This window comes from Callospermophilus lateralis, chromosome 1 (assembly GCF_048772815.1).
Source record: "Callospermophilus lateralis isolate mCalLat2 chromosome 1, mCalLat2.hap1, whole genome shotgun sequence".
NCBI lineage: Eukaryota > Metazoa > Chordata > Mammalia > Rodentia > Sciuridae > Callospermophilus > Callospermophilus lateralis.
In genome coordinates, this window is record NC_135305.1 from 121,111,964 (window position 1) to 121,129,805 (window position 17,842).

General features: G+C 46.0%; 1 protein-coding gene across 1 annotated transcript; it reads left to right on the forward strand.

Moving 5' to 3' along the window:
• The first annotated feature begins 291 nt into the window (after window positions 1-291).
• Window positions 292-16,834, forward strand: Tcn2 (transcobalamin 2). The gene is made up of 10 exons (XM_076837751.2): window positions 292-377; window positions 672-890; window positions 4,281-4,473; window positions 5,267-5,436; window positions 6,166-6,327; window positions 7,830-8,002; window positions 8,135-8,321; window positions 9,630-9,801; window positions 12,692-12,807; window positions 16,264-16,834. The coding sequence occupies exons 2-10, from the start codon at window positions 827-829 to the stop codon at window positions 16,323-16,325; spliced, it is 1,299 nt and encodes a 432-aa protein (XP_076693866.1). The 5' UTR covers window positions 292-377; window positions 672-826; the 3' UTR covers window positions 16,326-16,834.
• The last annotated feature ends 1,008 nt before the right edge of the window (window positions 16,835-17,842 follow it).

Genomic DNA, 17,842 nt, shown 5'->3' on the forward strand with positions numbered 1-17,842 from the left:
TGGGGCTGAGCACATAAGGAATCCTTTGTCCCTTCTCTCTGCAGATTTTTAAAAGTTATTTTCTAGTCCTGGCAAGCAGCCCTGCTTCCCTGGCAAGCAGCCCTGCTTCCCATTTTGTAACTCAAATGATTCCCGTTTCATTATTTAACTTGTTTTGTTTTTTCTTCTCCAGGAAACCCCAGGTCTGTTGGGTTAGTTGAAAAAACTGGTCAGTCTGATCTGCTTCCAGGGACTGCGCCCGCCCTTTGGGCAGGCTGGCTGGCAGAGAGCAGCTGACTCGGAGCTCTTGCTCATGTGACCACCACAGCTCCCTGTTGTGTTCCTTGTCCCCAGCCAGAGTGGGTACTCTGAGGGGTTCCTTCTGTGAGGAGCACCAGGTAGGCACCCCAGTCCTGAAAACTCACGGCTGGAACAGCTGGGGGGGGACAGCAGACAGGAGCAGTAGGATGAACTTGGACGGACTTCAGACACTGTGTTGGTGCCTGGCTCTTTAAGCAGCAGGGATAGAACGTGACTGGCTTCAAGTTTTGTCCACAGGGTCTCTACTGGGCCCTTCCTTCCTTTTGTCCCTTAATTGTAGGAAAGCTGCTCTGCCCTTCCTTCCTCTGTTCTTTGGCCCTTCCCCCGCCCCTCTCAATAACAGACCTTTTCTTCTTTCTCTGCTGATTTAGCAAGCAGCACAGTGGGCGTGGAGAGATTAATCAGTGACAAGAAACTGCCTCTCTCAGAGCAGTGACTGGGCTGTCCTCAGAGAAGCCTCCAAGAGTCAGCCAGCCCCAGGAGTCTGCCCCACTTACTGCCTGCTGCTCACCCACCTGCTCCTGCCATGGGACACCTTGGGGCCTTCTTCATCCTGTTGGGGGCCCTAGGGGCTCTTGCTGAGATCTGTGGTGAGTAGCCAGCTTCTATCTTGTGCCTTTTTCCTCTTGGGACTCAGAGAGGGAGGACTACCTTGCCCATCCCCCTCATATTTGGGGGAGGGGGGAACTGAGATTGAAGTGGGATAGGGGAACTTACCTGTCCCTCTGGATTCCCACAACAGTTTGGGCTTAGCTGGACCTCCACCTTGGCATAATGTGTTGAAATTAATTATATGTCTAACTCCCCACCAGACAAGAGCTCCATTAATTCAGGTATTTATTAATTTATTCATCCCACACTCATTTATTGAGTTTTTTTCTGTGCCAGGCCTGCCTGATGTTAGGCTTTGGAGAAAGAACAAAGAGCAGAACAGGTCCAATCCATGCCCTCCTAGAGCTTATGTTCTAGGGAAGGGGATGGATAAAAGCAATCAAATGCCAAACTGGGCTGTGGTGATTGCCAAAAAAGAAGCCAACCAAGCTGGATGTGGTGGCACCTGCCTGTAATCCCAGCAGCTCAGGAGGCTGAGGCAAGAAGATCGAAAATTCAAGGCCAGCCTCAGCAATTTAGCGAGGCGCTAAGCAACTTAGTGAGACCCTGGCTCAAAATAAAAAATAAAAAGGGCTGGGGATGTAGCTCAGTGGTATAAAGTGCTCCTGGGTTCAAAAAAAGGTGGAGAAGCCAACCAGGGGTGGAGGTAGAGAGCCAAGGGTGGAAGTCTGGGGAAGGATCTCCAAAGACTGGGAGCTGAAACCCAAAGGAGGAAAAGGAGCCCATGAAGAAGGAAGTGGGGACAAACATGCCTGGCAGAGGGAGGTGCACACTCAGAGGCCCTGCCTGCTCTGGCTCTGTTATATCTTGAAGGACCTTAAGGGACCTCTGAGGACCTTTCAGGACCTGTCTGTGAGTCTCAGTGCATAGACTTAGGGCCACTCATACACTGGGGTCAGGTGGGAAGCAGAAGGAAGATTTCAGAATGCTGGCTATTCACATATTTTTCTTCCTTGTAATCTACACACCAGGTCTCTGAGGAAACCATGATAGGCAGGTACAGACATGTCCAGTATCAGGTGAAGAATCCAGAAAGACCAAGTGATCTGCTCAAGGTGCTCCAGTGGAACTTCGCCAGATTAAGATCTTAGAACTTCAGGCCAGGGTCTTTGCTGGGCACTAGAAGCCTCTGACCTGTGTTCCGAAAGGGCAATCAGAGCTCTCATCCCTGAGTCCTTGGTTCCTGTCCAGGCAGACCCCAGGGAGACCTGGGTTGGGCTAGCCAGAACTTTCCCTCCTGCCCATCTGGCCAGCCTTGTACTTAGCCACACAAATAGCCCATGAGCCTGACTCTACAAGACTCCCTTCTCTTGGGGTCTAGAGAACCTTGTACTGGGATTTGGGATACATCCTGCTGCTGCTAAGTAAGTCATTCCCAGCCTCATTCCTGCACCCAGAAAATGCTCTCCTGCCTTCCTCCTTGAAGTGGTATGAGAATCCCACAGCACCTGCTTTATTAGCTTAAAGCTCTATATGCTTGTGAAATTGACAGGTTTGCAGTACTAATGCCAAAGCAAAGTGAGCTCCTGTGTTTCTAAGTGCCAGCCCCAATCAGTGCTTAGCTACCAGAATAGTATGTGCAGGGTACCCCTGTGAGAAAAGCCCTGGAGGGTAGAGTGCTTGCCCAAGCCCACTTTTATTAGCCTGCATGAATCTGCCCAGTTCCTTCCTTCTAAGGAAGTTAAACTGGTTGTCAGCCTCTCTTTACAACCTGCTCCTCATCTTATCATTTCTATCCTCCGATGACTCACCATGCTGGAGGTCAAATACCAGGATGGAGCCAGAGGGCTCCCTCACCTGTTTTAGGAAATAGGAGAAGAAAAGTGTGGAGAAATAGATTATCAGAGAGATTGAGACAGACAGAATTAGAGAGCCTCAGAAAGAGTCAGAGACAGGGACAGAGACAGAAAGACAGAGGTAGAAGGCTACAGAAGTAGAGACAAGCACCCAGATAGAAAACTTCCCCCCACCCGCCATGTGTGTGTGTGTGTCTGTGTGTGTATATCAGGGGTTTAACCCAGGGTCACTTAACCACATCCCCAGCCCTTTTTTTAAAATTTTTATTTTGAGACAGAGTCTTGCTAAGTTGCTTAGGGCTTCACTAAGTTGCTGAGGCCTGCTTTGAATTTGAGATCCTCCTGCCTCAGCCTCCTGAGCCACTGGGATTACAGATGTGCCCCCCCCCTTGCCCAGCTGAAAACCCTCTTACTGAACATTTTGGTGAGAAACCAGCTGTGTGCTCTGGCCTGGCCCCACACAGCAAAGAATTACTCAAGTTTCAAGCTAGTGAATGGTCATTTTATGGCAGCAGGAATCTGTGACTTTTGGAAAACCAGGCATAAATTCATGGGACCTGAACTCAGAGAGAGCTGTGTTGAAGGCCAGGAGGCAGGTAGAGCACTCTGTGGCCGTTCTTTTCCTTAGTCCCCTAGGAGAAGCGGCCTGCCCATCATCCTAGGATGTGGCACACTGGAGGCCACTATTGGGCAGCTGGAACCAGCAGCATCTGGGAGGCATAAATGGAAAGGAAAGTCCAAAAAGCCTCTAAGGCAAGCTACTCTGTTCTGAGCTTGGGTCCCTTCCCTAAGGGAGGAAGGCAGCCATCAACTAGAGCTGGAAAATTTCCCTGAGGCTTTAGCTTCCAGGGTATTTTTGTATCTTAGTTATGTAGCTTCAAATAAATTATTTGGCTCTCAGATAAATAGCTACAAAATATGACAGTTTGCTAGTCACTTGCCTCAAACTCTCAGGCCATTTTCACTCAAACACAGGTGGCAAGAAAAGAGTTACTTTGAGATGTACGGGGAAGAAGTTCATCAGGCAGCCCCAGTGAACCAGCTGGCAGTTCATGGCATTTGAAAATTGGATGCGTAACACATGCTGCATGAGGTTGACATTTTTGTCAATGGGTAGAACATGTATTTAGCGGGGTACCAAAGAGCAGGGGATTTGTAGTCACACCCATCCTTGGTTTTGCAACCTCATATAAGATACATGATTTTGAACTTCTGTTTCTTCTCTTGTACAAAGCAGATCTGGTGTGAGAGCCAAGCAAGATAGGGTACGATGCCTAGGCATACCCCAAAGCTTGATATCTAGTCTTGCTGTTGCTCCTGATGGGCAGGTGGTTGCCTGGCAATAGCATTCTTTGCCCTCAGCCTACCGCCTCTCCCTCACCCACTCCAGTTGCTCTCTGGGAACATCTGCTTTCCCTCTTTACCTATTGCCTCCATTTGGTAATATTTCCCCTTTCAAGTTGGATGTGTATTTGGTGAAAATGGAAGTGAGGATATTTATTCCCTGGGGATGGCAGTTGCTTTTTGGTAGTATGGCTCTGTGACCTCACTTATACCATTTTCTTTCCTAAGTAATACCAGAGATGGACAACCAGCTGGTAGAGAAGCTGGGCCAACACCTCTTGCCTTGGATGGACCAGCTCTCCTTGGAACACCTGAACCCCAGCCTCTATGTGGGCCTGCGCCTTTCCAGCATGCAGGCTGGGACCAAGGAGGACCTCTACCTTCACAGCCTCAAGCTTGATTATCAGCAGTGCCTCCTGGGGTACTGCTGCACTCTCTTCTTTCTCTGTGTCTTGCTTCACATCCCAAAAGTCAGGAGACCTAGGTTCTAGTTTGGGCCTTTTACTGCATTGTTGGCAGACTTTAGGCAAGTTTTGTCTTTTCTAGGTCTTTCTCCTTCTGTATAATGGTTGGACGAGATCAGAGATGCTAACATGAGACCCTTGTGCTGCTTCTGCACCCTCTTATACCTGAGGCAGACCTCACTAATCCATGACCATGCTGCCATAGGGAGCCCAGAAACAACATCTGAATCTGTGCTCATCTTCTATGCATGAAGCAGACATCACTAATCCATGGCTTTGTTCTGAGCCATGAAGCAGCATCTTTCTATTCTTCCTTTCCAAGGAACATTAAGGAAAGGCCTGTTCTGGGGTTTGAATAACAGTGAAGAATCAGGAGCATTCATTAAATACCTTCCTACTTGGGATCCTGGAGAAATGGATACAGGGTGGGGAGAGGAAAGGAAGGGAAGAACATATGGGTGAAACATGGCCAAAGTGTGGGGCAAGCACAGGTGATTTGGATGTAGGAGCCCTCAGAATTTATTCTTGTAGTTAACTAAAGATATTTTAATGATTAAATTAAGCATTTACCCAATCATTCACCTTTTTAAATATCTTTAGTTAACTACACCAATTTTTGGCACTTCTAGCGATGTTTCCAACTGTTAGGATTTTTCTACTCTGTGATGTTGGTGAGTGGCGGGGGTTCCCCCAAAGGCTTAGCAAGGTGTCACTTTCCTCCAAGGATGTTATTAACTGGCTTTGTCCTAGGTCTACCTCCAGAAATTACAACAATGGTTGCCAAACCAAGCCTTCCATGGGCCAGCTAGCCCTCTACCTGCTCACTCTCAGAGCTAACTGCGAATTTGTCGGGAGCCGCAAAGGAGATAGACTGGTCTCCCAGCTCAAGTGGTTCCTGGAAGATGAGAAGAGAGCCATTGGTGAGAGACACCATCTTCTGTGGGTGGGAAACAGTTGGGAGAGCTCAGGATATTTTTTGGTGAGAATCAGAATTTGGGGTTTTCTACACAGCCTATTTCCCACTCTGCCTCTCTTATTGTTCACCTGGAGACTTGAGCCTTTCCCGGTAGCTAGGCATTATCCAGCCTTTCCTGAATTCCAACATGCACGTTATTGGCAAGTCTTGATGCTCAGCCATAAAGACTGACCTGACTGCCCACCTTCTTTCAACTCACAGGCCAAGGTCTGCATACATGTGCCCTCCCTCCCTTTCTAGATCATTCCAACTCTACCTTTAACCCCACCTCCACCCCCCACCTTTGGCATTACTTCCTTGAGGAATTCTGTCTCAACTTCCCAGCTATTGAAAGACTTCTGTTATAAGGCTCCATAGACCTCAGACCATGTTTCAGTTATAATCAGGCTCTCATGAGTATGAGTTGTGCTATGATCAGAGACCCCATCTGCACAGTGCCAGGCTGTTGTCTCTTTACTCCTATCTTCAAGCACAATGCTTAACACATAGTAGGACCTCATGAAGTAGGGATTGAGGCAATAAAGGAATGAAGGATCATGAATTCAAAGGAGTATGTTGGAAAGTACAGGCAATGGTGCCCCATGTGCTGATGGGCTGCTTGTTGGGAGAAGGCAGAGAGGCAAGCCCTCAGGCCTGGCATGACTCCCTCACCCCTTGTTTTTCTCCCTCCAAGGGCATGATCACAAGGGCCACCCCCACACCAGCTACTACCAGTATGGCCTCAGCATCCTGGCTCTGTGTGTCCACCAGAAGCGAGTACATGACAGTGTGGTGGGCAAGCTCCTGTATGCTGTGGAACACGACCACCACCTCCACCAGGGTCACTTGTCTGTGGGTGAGTGGGCCAAACCCTGTTGACCCTAAGCTGGCTCTCCCTGGCTCCCATCCCCAGCTGAAGACCTCCATGTCCTGGCCCCACATTTACCTATGAGAGCCCTCCTTATCACATCCCTTAGGAGTGAGATGGAGGGAGACTTGTGTGTGGAGCAGTGGCTTTATCTTGAAGCTAGACTAGAATCCAAACCCCAGCTTCATGGCACACTCACTGTAGGACCTCCTGGGGAAGCCAGGTGGCCTTTCCTATAAAATGACCCTCCAGGAGCCGGGGATATAGCTTAGCAGAAAAGAGTATGCTTAGCATTCACAAGTATACAAGTTTTGATCCCCAGTACCATATTAAAAACAAAGTAAATGACCTCCTAGGAATATAGGATTCCTTACAAGCAAAGATTTAGCATATACCTGGCATAGAGAAAAATCTGGGTGTATATCATCTCGGTATCAGAGGACCTGTGAAGCTTGAGCCCTAGGTTCCAGAATGGCTTCCTCACTATGTGAACTTGGGCTTTCATTTCTATTTCTTATCATTGTGAATCAAGGTCTCTTTCTAGGCCTGGCATTCCATGAGTGAATATGTGTCTCACACAGAGTGGGGGTTGGATGGTGAAGGTCTGTGTGTGTTGGGGGGTGGGTAAATAACTAGAGAGAAGAAGTAGGGAGCTTGTTCTCCCCTACAGACTTACAGAAAATCAGAGGGCACATTAGAATCAGCTGCAGCAGGTATACAGGCTTAAAAAAAACCTCAGGACCTATGCAACTCTCCATATCAATTAAATTGAATTACCTGGGTATGGACCTAAGGCAGCAATTGGCTTAAAACTCCCCAGAGGTGGGGGTTGTGACTCAGTGGTAGAGTACTTGCTTTGCACATGAGAGACACTGGTGTTTGATCCTCAGCACCACATGAAAATAAATAAATAAAACAAAGGTATTGTGTCCATCTACAACTAAAAAAAAAAAAAAAAGATTAAAAATTTAAAAAAAAAAGCTCCCCAGAGGATTTCAAAATGCAGCCAAGTTTGGGAGTGAGTAGTATAGGATCCAGTCTTTCCTTTTCTTTTCTTTTTTTAAATATGTTTTAGTTGGATCTTTTATTTTACTTATTTACTTATATGTGGTGCTGAGGATCGAACCCAGGGCCTCATACATGCCAGGCAAGTGCTCTACCCCTGAGCCAGAACTCTAGCCCCTAGGATCCATTATTTTTGGGCCTGCCTCCTATGGTCTCTTCCCTTGACCTTTAGCCCTGAAAGAGTAGAGTGACCATCCAAACCAGTTTTCCCAGGATTAAGAGGTTTCCCGAGACATAAGATATTCAATGCCCAGATGGGGAGACTCCTGAGCAAATGATTTGGGTTGGTGGCCCTAGCTGCTCTGATCATGTTGTCTGATTACTTCAACTCCTGCTGAGGCTGCCCACTGCCACAGGGCCTGAACCTCAAGGCACTGCATGGTCCCTCATGACTGTCCAGCTCATCATAATTCCTATCTCTTCAGACACAGTGGCCATGGCAGGCTTGGCCCTCACCTGTCTGGAACGCTTCAACTTCAACCCTGATCTGAGACAACGGATCACCTTGGCCATCCAAACATCAAAGGAGAAGATCCTGAAGGCCCAGACCCCTGAGGGCTACTTTGGGAATGTCTACAGCACCCCGCTGGCTCTGCAGGTGGGAATGAGGCACTGGAGCCATGGCCTGGGGGTCCCTAAAAGGTCAGGCGGGGCTGGTTGGAGATTGGAAGACCTGGCTAATCACTGCTGGTTGACCCACCCCTTTCCTCTCTTCCCCATCCCATCACAGTTGCTGATGACCTCCCCTATGCCCAGAATGGGGCTAGGCATAGCATGCCTCAAAGCAAGGACAGCCCTGTTGGCCATCCTGAAGGATGGGGCCTTCCAGAATGCTCTCATGATTTCCCAGCTGCTGCCCGTCCTGAACCACAAGACCTATATGGATCTCATTTTCCCAGACTGCCAGGCACCTAGAGGTAGTCAAACCTTTTGTGGAAACACAACTTCTTACAATCTGCTGAGATTATTTACATCTGTGTGTCCCAGTTAAGGGCGGTTTCTTGGTCCCAATTTGCTGAGGCAATACAGGTTTGTTGGTATGCCTGGGACACAGAAGTTAAAATGCGAATACAGTCTCTAGATGCTCACAGTGTGGGGTCAAAGATGCCACTGAGTGGACTTCAGTGCAGAAATGTTTGAATGAATAAATGAGGAGAGGTGTATTTCAGATAACTCTGAAACATGATGAGCATTAATTGACAGCATTGAATCAGGGCATCATCTGGGAAAGAGACTTGAAGAAGTGATGAAATTTGTCAGTGGAGAAGGGAGAAAGGAAAAGGGAGGGCAGAGCAGAAAGAAGACAGCAAGAATAAAAGCACATAAAAGAAAATAATTTGGGGGAACTTGGGGAAAGGTCTTGTAAAAGAATGGAAATGAGCAAGAGTGGCAGGCAGATTGAATGAAAAGCAGGTTAAGGACCTTGGGTATAGCTTGATTGTAGAGGATTTGCCTAGTACATGTGAGTTCAAGTTCAATCCCTAGGCATGGAGAGGGGAGGTGGAGGTAGCAGATAACATTTTAAAAATGTATACAAATGTATGTTCTAGAAAGAGTCCTCTGGGAGCCTGGGATGGTGGTGCATGACTCTTATTCCAGCAACTTAGAGGCTGAGGCAGGAGAATTACAAGTTGGAGGCCAGCGTTTGTAATTTATCAAGGCCTTAAGCAACTTAGCAAGACCCTGTCTCAAAATAAAAATTAAAAAAACTGGGGCCAGGTACTGTGGTGCATGCCTGTAATCCTGACAGCTTGCAAGGCTGAGGCAGGAGGATTGCAAGTTCTAAACCAGCCTCAGCAACTTAGCAAGGTTCTAAGCAACTTAGAAAGACCCTGCCTCTAAATAAAATATAAAAAGGGGTTCAGGGATGTGGCTCAGTGATTAAGCACCCCTGGATTCAACCCCTGCTACCAAAAAGAAAAGAAAGAGCCCTGTAGGGTACAATTCTTGAAGCAGAGAAACTAGTGAGGGGCCTGATCTTGAGTGGTGCAGGGATGTGGAGGCTGAAGGACAAGGGAGCTGGGATGGCAGACAGGTTTCAGTTTAGCAGATAGTCATGGCATTAAGCTAAGAACATGCAGAAGAATGCAGTCCAGATGGTCCAAAGTGTTCTTGCAGGAAAGGATGCAGTCTAAATGGGCCAAAGTGTTCTTTCAGGAAGATAGGACTCATACCAAGGCTCTCTATCCTCACACCAGCTTCCCCTTTTTTCCTTCCTGGCACAGTTATGTTGGCTTCAACTCTTGAGAATCCTTCACCTGCCCATGTCTCAGAGATGATCAGTGTCACACTGAAGGTCTCCAGTGTCTTGCCACCATATCAACAGGCCATCTCTGTTCTTGCTGGGTCTTCCTTGAAAGATGTCCTGGAGAAGGCCCACGAGCTAGGAGGATTCACGTGAGACACCCCCATTTTCTAATTCTCACTCCATTCATCCCCTCTTCCAGGGTCATGGAATGGACAGGGGACAGAGAAAAGGATTCCCTTGGGAGAAGTACTGGCCCAACTTCTGTGTCCACCTTCTGCATTCCTTTCTGGCTCATGTTGTCATGGAAACAAGGGGCCATGGGAGAGCATTGTCATTAAGAGAGCAAGTTCTGGAATCAGAGCCCTCAGCACTGGGATCCCAGCTCCCCTTTCTCCAGCTAGGGACCTAAGACAGCTATTTGCCATAATTCAGGGAGGATGTCAGATGTTCTGTCCTCACAGGACCATTTTGAGGAGAGCAATGTGAGTGGCTCATAGAGTTTGTGCCACTCAGCTGGAAACAGTGGCATATATTTATAATCCCAACTACTCCAGAGGCTGAGGCGTAAGGATTTCATCAAGTTGCTAAGCCTGGGCGACTTAGTGAGATCCTGTCTCAAAATAAATAAGAAAAGGGCTGGGGATGTAGCCCCGGGGTAGAGTACCCCTGACTTCAATCCCCAGTAGTGCACACACATAAAGAGATAGTGTCATTTGCTTTTATAGGTGTAGGGTCCAACATGTAGGAAGTGCTTAATACAGGTTAGCTTTCAAGAAATAAGACTTTGTAGTATTAAATAATCTTGGTGCAATCCTGTTATTAATTACCCTGAGGAGGTTGGACAATGCTACCCTGCGGAGATGGGACAATGTCCTTCAACTTGCTTCTTACCTTGAGATGTAACAAGTCTAAGAATAAGCAGGTTTGATGATCCACTCCCTGTCAGGCCCTATCTGGTTCTAAATAAGATAAATGTGATTCATCTTATGAGAATGACTCTCTCTTTTGAGAAGTTAGGGTCCCATCAGGTCAACCCTTCCCCTGAATTCTCCCTTAGAAAAATGAGCCTCTTTGAAGAGGTCCCCAATTCTTGTTTCCAACTGAACTTTCCAGAGAACAACTTTTGAAGCCAGGGAGGACCAAGAGCTGTCACCTTGGGGTCATCTGGGCCAGGGACTCTCAGATCAGAGATATGCAAAGACCCCCTTAAAGGATAAAAATCTCCCACATCCATGGTTGTTACTTCTATAAGAGACTTGGATGTGACTATCAAGTCCTTTCTTTCTTCCTTTGGACAGGTATGAATCCTAAACAACATTGTAAATTAAATAGAAACAAAAGTGTAAAAACCAATATAATGGGGCTGGGGATGTGGCTCAGTGGTAGAGTGCTTGCTTGGAAAGCACGAGGCCCTGGGTTTAATTCCCAACACCACAAAATAATAATAATAATAACATTTAAATAAGTATTATCTGTGAAAGTACAGGTCTACACTGGCAGGCCCAGGGATCTCAATACTCACTTATATTTGAGCCACCACTGAAGCTGAGTCTGTACAGGCTGCTGTAGTTTCCTAGGCTTTTTTTCTAGTCCCAACATTTCCTTAATTATTAAACCCACTTCCTGGTCAATCTCCCGCAGCACACAGAGAAATGCTTCTGGATACCAACACAGTCACAGGCCACACACATGTTGAGTGACCTTGCCAAGTCTTAATTTAGCAGATGTGGAGATTATTCAGAGCCTGCTGCTTTCGTGTTTGAATATTGTTGAGACAATGAAAAACAAAAAGAATTTCACATTTTAAAATTCAGAGCTTCGAGGACCTCTGAAAAGCCATCATGAACACAAATCTGAGAAACTGTTCTTTTGTTAGTGTGAATGGGCTGAGTTCAGGGGCTAGGCAGAAAGGCCATTTTATATAAGGGACTTGAACACTCCTGGATTTTAGTATCTATGGGAGATCCTAGAACTAATCCCTTGAAGATATGGAGGGATGGTTGTTTTTCTTTTGCCTCTTACTCTGAGTGAGCTTCTGTTTATTAAAACTGAAATAATCTGCAGGGTGTGGTGGTATACACATGTAATCTCAGCAACTCAGGAGGCTGAAGCAGGAGAATTGCAAGTTCCAGCAAATTAGAGAGACTCTGTCTCAAAATAAACAAATTAATTTAAAAAGGAACTGGAGATGTAGTTTAGTGTTAGAGTGCTTGCCTAGCAAGTGTAAGGTCCTGGGTCTAATCCCCAGTACCACCAAACAAAATTTTTTAATAATCCTCCCATGTCTAAGATGGAAACCATCCTCACTTTTGGAGTAAAGAAGGATGTACCCCATGAAATATTAAGAGGAACCTCTGGAAATGGTATCCAGTTGGGTCAGAGAAATGAAAAGTGGAAGGCAAGGAGCTCAAAGAAAGTGGAAAAGGTGTGAATAAGGTATTTCTTAGTTTCCAGGGCCTAATTAAGTCTAACTACTCCAGCATCCACAAGTGTGGATTATGTGAAACCAGAGCGCAGACTAAGCAACCCAGCTCCAAGAAGAGGGGATTGCTACTGAACCATGGAAACTTGAGAACGAGAGACCCAGTGCCACTGCCAGTTGTCTCTGCCTCTGCTCCCCCGTGTCCCTCTCCTTGTGTCCCAGTGTCTCTGCACCCTGGCCTCACATTCTCTCATTGCATCTTGGCCTATTCAGTGTGATGCCATCTGCTTCTGCTTCTGCTTCTCCACCTCCCTGGTCGCACACAACATCAGCCCCCAGAGCGGGGAATGACAACTGAGTTAATAACTTAATCAGTGTCCCTTCATGGAGGCCATGGTCTTGGTTAATGCAGAAAGGGTGAAACCTCCAGGCAGTATTATGGGTCTGGAGAGGAGGGGTTAGAGGTAAGACCCATGGACCGTGGCAAGGTAGTCCAGGAAGGCTTTGGCTAGTGCTGGCCCTAAAGGCAAGGACAAAACTTCTTTGCCAGTGTGGATGAGCTCCACTTTTCCCCTTGAGACAACAGTCTCCTCTTTCTTCATCTTTCCCTTTTCTAGGTATGGAACACAGGCCTCCTTGTCAGGCCCCTACCTGACAACTGTAATGGGGAAAGCAGTTGGGGACCGAGAGTTTTGGCAGCTCCTCCAAGCCCCTGACACCCCCCTACAGCAAGGTGAGTGTGATTGCCTGTAACCCCTATATGTGTCCACTACCTCACCCCAACCAGCAGTAAGGCTTCATCAACTCATCCCAGCTTTCCCTTGAAACTTCTTGGGCTATACCTTGTAAAATCACCAATGTTTAAGATTGGACCTAATTTGTTTAACTGATTTCTTAGAATTTTTATGCAAGTTATCATAGAAATTCTTGGAGACCAAGTAGGTTTTAAAAAAGGAAAATTTAAATCACCTGTAATTCACTGTCTAGAAATGCCTCCTTTTAATATTTGGTGTATTTTTTCCTAGATACTTCTAGAAATATGTAAGTTTGTTTAAAAAAAATTTGGAGCCACAACCAAGTGTGTCAGCACATGCCTGTAATCCCAGATACTCCAGAGGGTAAGGCAGGTTGGCAATTTAGCCAGACCCTTTCTAAAAATGAAAAAATAAGAAGAGGTGGGGATATAGCTCAGCAATAGTGTTTGCCTAGCAAGTATAAGGCCCTGAGCTCAATCACCCTTCTGTGATCAGAAGTACAGAGGTAGCAGGAAGTGGGCAGGGGAAAGCTATACTTTCTAACAATGGGATCCAATAGAAATAAAACATCAGTTACATGTGTAATTTAAAATTATCTAGTTGTCCAAACTAATATTAAGGCCAGGTGTGGTGGCACACACCTGTAATCCCAGCAGCTTAGGAGGCAGAAGCAGGAGGATTGCAAGTTCAAAGCCAGCAATTTAGCAAGGCCCAAACAACTCAGTGAGACCCTATTTCTAAATAAAATATTAAAAAGGGGCTAGGGATGTGGTTCAGGGGTTAAGCACCCCTGGGTTCATTCCCAAATACCAAAAAAAAAAAAAAAACCCTAATATTAATAACATTTCTTATTTAATCCAATATATCAAAAATATCATTCTAAGAGGTAATCAATGTAAAATTAGTTTGGTATCAGTTGAAAGGACACTCACAGAGTCCACGCAAAGTCCAAAGACCACACCACACACCAGAATCCCACGCAAGAGATTTATTGTTAGTAACATGGCTGTCCTCTGAGGAGAGCAGCAGCCTGTCCGCACTCAGAGCAGTTTTATGGCCCACAAGAGGAATCTCATAAACTGCTTAGGAGTTTAAGCTGGGGTGGGGTTGATCCTTTTAGCAGGCACATGTTCTTATGGGAGGAATCTCATTAGCTGCTTAGGAGTTTAAACTGTGGTGGGGTTGATTGTAAGATGTTTAGAAGTTTAAGCTGTGGTGGGGTTGATATTTTTTTTAGTAGGCACATGTTCTTATGGGAAGTTAAGCAGCATCGCCTCAGAATCCAAACTTTAGAACTTTTAGATAAAATGGCTCCTGACCTAAAATGTTGAATTTGGTGCCAATAACAGTGATTTAACCCAGGGGTGCTTAACCACTGAGCCATATCCCCAGCCCTTTTTATTTTTTATTTTGAAACATGGTCTTACTAAGTTGCTTAGTGCCTTCACTAGTTACTGAGGCTGACTTTGAACTTGGGATCCTCTTACCTCAGCCTCCCAAGCCACTGGAATGACAGGCATGTGCCACCACACCTGGCTTCAATGTAAAATTACTAATGACATATTTTACATGCTTTTCTTTTTTTCTCATACAAAGATTTCAAGTGCTTGTTGCCACATTTGCCTAATGGCTACCATAATGACAAGTGCAACTCTGTACTGTTTTGCAACCGTTATTTTGTTGTTGTTTTTGTTGTTGTTGTTTATTTGTTGTGTTGTGTTTTGTTGGTGCTGGAGATTGAACTCAGGGGCACTTGACCACCGAGCCATATCCCCAGCCCTATTTTGTATTTTATTTAGAGATAGGGTCTCACTGAGTTGGTTAGCGACTCATTGTTGCTGAAGCTGGCTTTGAACCTGCAATCCTCCTATCTCAGCCTCCAGAGCTGCTGGGATTACAGGCGTGCACCACCACACCCAGCTGGCTGCAACCTTTTTTAACTTTTTTTTTTTTTAATATATATACCAGGGATTGAATCCAGGGTGCTAAATACTGAGCAACACCCATTATTCCCCACTTTTTAAATTATTTTTTTTATTTTAAGGCAGGGTCTTGCTAAATTGCTTAGGGCCTAGGTAAATTGCTGAGGCTGGCTTTGAACTTGTGATCCTCCTCTCAAGCCATTGGGATTCAGGCATGCACCATAACACCCAACACAACCTTTTTTTTTTTTTTTTTAATTCTTAATATACTATGGACATCTTTCTATGTTGGTATATGTAGATTTTACTCTTTATTTATAACAGCCACACAGACTGCAAGTAACAGGAAATGCAATGCAAACAACTTTCCACTATGACATCCATTGGCCTGTGTGATCAGAGTACAGAGGTAGCAAGGACTTCAGGAATGTTGTAACCAGGGCTTCAGCCCTGTTTCCCCTTGACTTCTTTGGCTCTGTTCTCTCTTTGTGGCTTCCTCCTCCAGAAAGACCCTTGTAGGGCTGAGGATATAGCTCAATGGCAGAGTGCTTGTATAGCAATCCTGAGGCCCTGGGTTTGATCCCTGGCACTGCTAAAAGAAAAAAAAAAATAGAAAGACCCTTCTATTTCTTTTTGAGGCCACTCCCTTTTTATGAGTGAGAGAATTATCTTTGAATCCCTCAGCAAACTTTTCCTTACATGTCAAAGGCTGAATTGGGACCTGTTTTCATTCGTGGACCCACTTCCTAATGCATCACCTTGGGGGTTAAGTTTCAACATATGAATTATGGGGCCAAACAAACATTCAGATCATAGCATCTCCATTGAAAGGAAATGTCCTAAGCCCAGTGTAGTGGCACCTCCCTGACACCTGGGTTCTCTGAGGACCCATTCAACTCCCCTATGGGTTGTTGACATCATTTCTGATTTTTTTTCCCCCTGGTGCTGGGTATAAACCCAGGGTCTAATGCATGCTGGCAAGTGCTCTACCACTGAGCTTCACCCTCAACCTGATTGTTATTATTCACCCCATTTCTTTAATAAGAACACAATTGTTAACAGAGGTTAAATAAGTTGCCCAAGGTCACAATGTTAAAGAGTGACAGAGCTGGATTTTGAACCCATGTATCCTACTAGAGCTTGGATTATCTAGAGAGCAAAGGCAGATCCCGGAGATTTCATTGCTATTCCTGTTTCTCCCTCCAGATCACACTGAGCAAATCCTTCTTCCTGGCAACCCCTGGGGTATTATGAAGACAGTGTTGTCAGGGTCTCAGATTCTTCTCACCTTGTGTCTGTTTTCCAGCATGAAGTCCTGTACCCCTGCCCTTTGGAGGTGCCCCTAATGCAAAAATGCCTCATTTAACAGGTTCAGAGTCACTATTGGCTCTGAAAGGCTTTCAACTTCCCACCAGCAAACCATGAGTGGATCTTCAAAGTGGAGCAGGAGGGGGATCCAGGTCAGAGGATACCTTGTCTTGTTAACCTTCCTGGCTTCATCTCTTTCTGCAGGCATTGCTGACTACAGACCCCAGGATGGAGAAACCATTGAACTGAGGCTGGTTAGCTGGTAGTCCCTGGGCTCCCTCAACCCGGCAGCCTCACACACTCCCTAGGCTTCTGTCTTCCTTCCTGATATCCCTGGAATAGGCATTTGCCTGACCCTACTGCTACCTCTTGAACACTTGAAGGGATGTCCTCCAGATCACCACAGCCACCACCCCTATAAGGATCCTAAGCCATGATTCAACCCTGAAGTAGGGAGCCAAGTACCTCCCTTGGGAAGTTTGAGTAGTCCAAATCTGGTCCTGCCTGGCCCACAGGCCTTCCATAAAGTTGGGCCCTTGTTCTGAAGGACATACTGCACTCAGACTCCTTGGCAGAAGGAGAAGAAATCTGCAGGACATGGGCATTGTGAGTACTACTGCTCTGGGATTGGAGTCCCACAAGGAGGCCTCCAGGGCCCAGGGGCTGTGGCCCTGACGCTGACTCTCCACTGTCAGGGTGGTGGTCCCAGAGCTGACAAGGCCTTAGCAGGGCTGTTTAATGCCCACCTTGAAATGATTAAAGTTTTGATTGAGTATGTGTTGCAGCATCTTGATGCCTTGTATTCCACAAACACAGGGGCAAGGACAGAGAAGGGGAGGTATCCTGGGGTAGGGGGGGAGTTGGGCACATGGACATTTACATGGATATTGGGTAGTAAGGTTGGCAGAGGGGCTGTTTACTAAGCAACTTTTTGGGGCTGTAAATATTTTAATTTCATCTTTGCTTTACAGATAAGGAAACTAGTAGTTGAAAAGGGAAAGTGATTCACCCAAGGTCACAGACAAGGCAGTAATGCTGTGGCCTCCCACAGTGTCAGGCAGGAGATGTGGCTTAGAAGACAGACAGACATGACCTAAGCAGAGTACAGTGGTGCAGGCTTGTGGTCCCAGCTACTCGAGAGACTGACGTAGAAGGATTGCTTGAGACCAAGAGTTTGAGACCAGCCTGGGCCACATAATGAGATCCCATTTCAAATAACATGCCCTGGAATTAATTTTTTTTAAAAAAACCCCTGATCAGCCTCCTGGCTCCTCCACTCATACATTAAAAATTAGAGATTATGGGGGTGGGAGGTGAGCAGAGGGAGAAGAGGAGATTCACCAGATTGAACAGGGCAGAGTTGGAGGAATGAGAATGGTAAAGACAGTAGAACAAATCAGCCATAACTTCCTATGCTAATATATGAATATTCGACTAGTGTAACTCTACATTATGACACCACAAAAATGAGATTATATATGTCAAAATACATTCTACTGTCTGTATAACTAAAAAGAACAAATTTTTAAATATTAGGGACTTCAGTGATTATTCTAATTACATGGCAGAGCCTCAATTCAACTGAAGGCTAAAGTCAGAGTCTCATTGTCTCACTCCCAGCTTTTAGCCACAGCACACTCAGGACACCACTCAGGCCCTGGCAGTCAAAATATGGGGACCCTGTCTCAGTAAAGTGAAGTGTTGGGACTGAGGTTCAGGACTGAAGTTCTGGATCACCCTCTTATGATGCAGGGTTCATGGAGGGGCACCCCATATATCCACC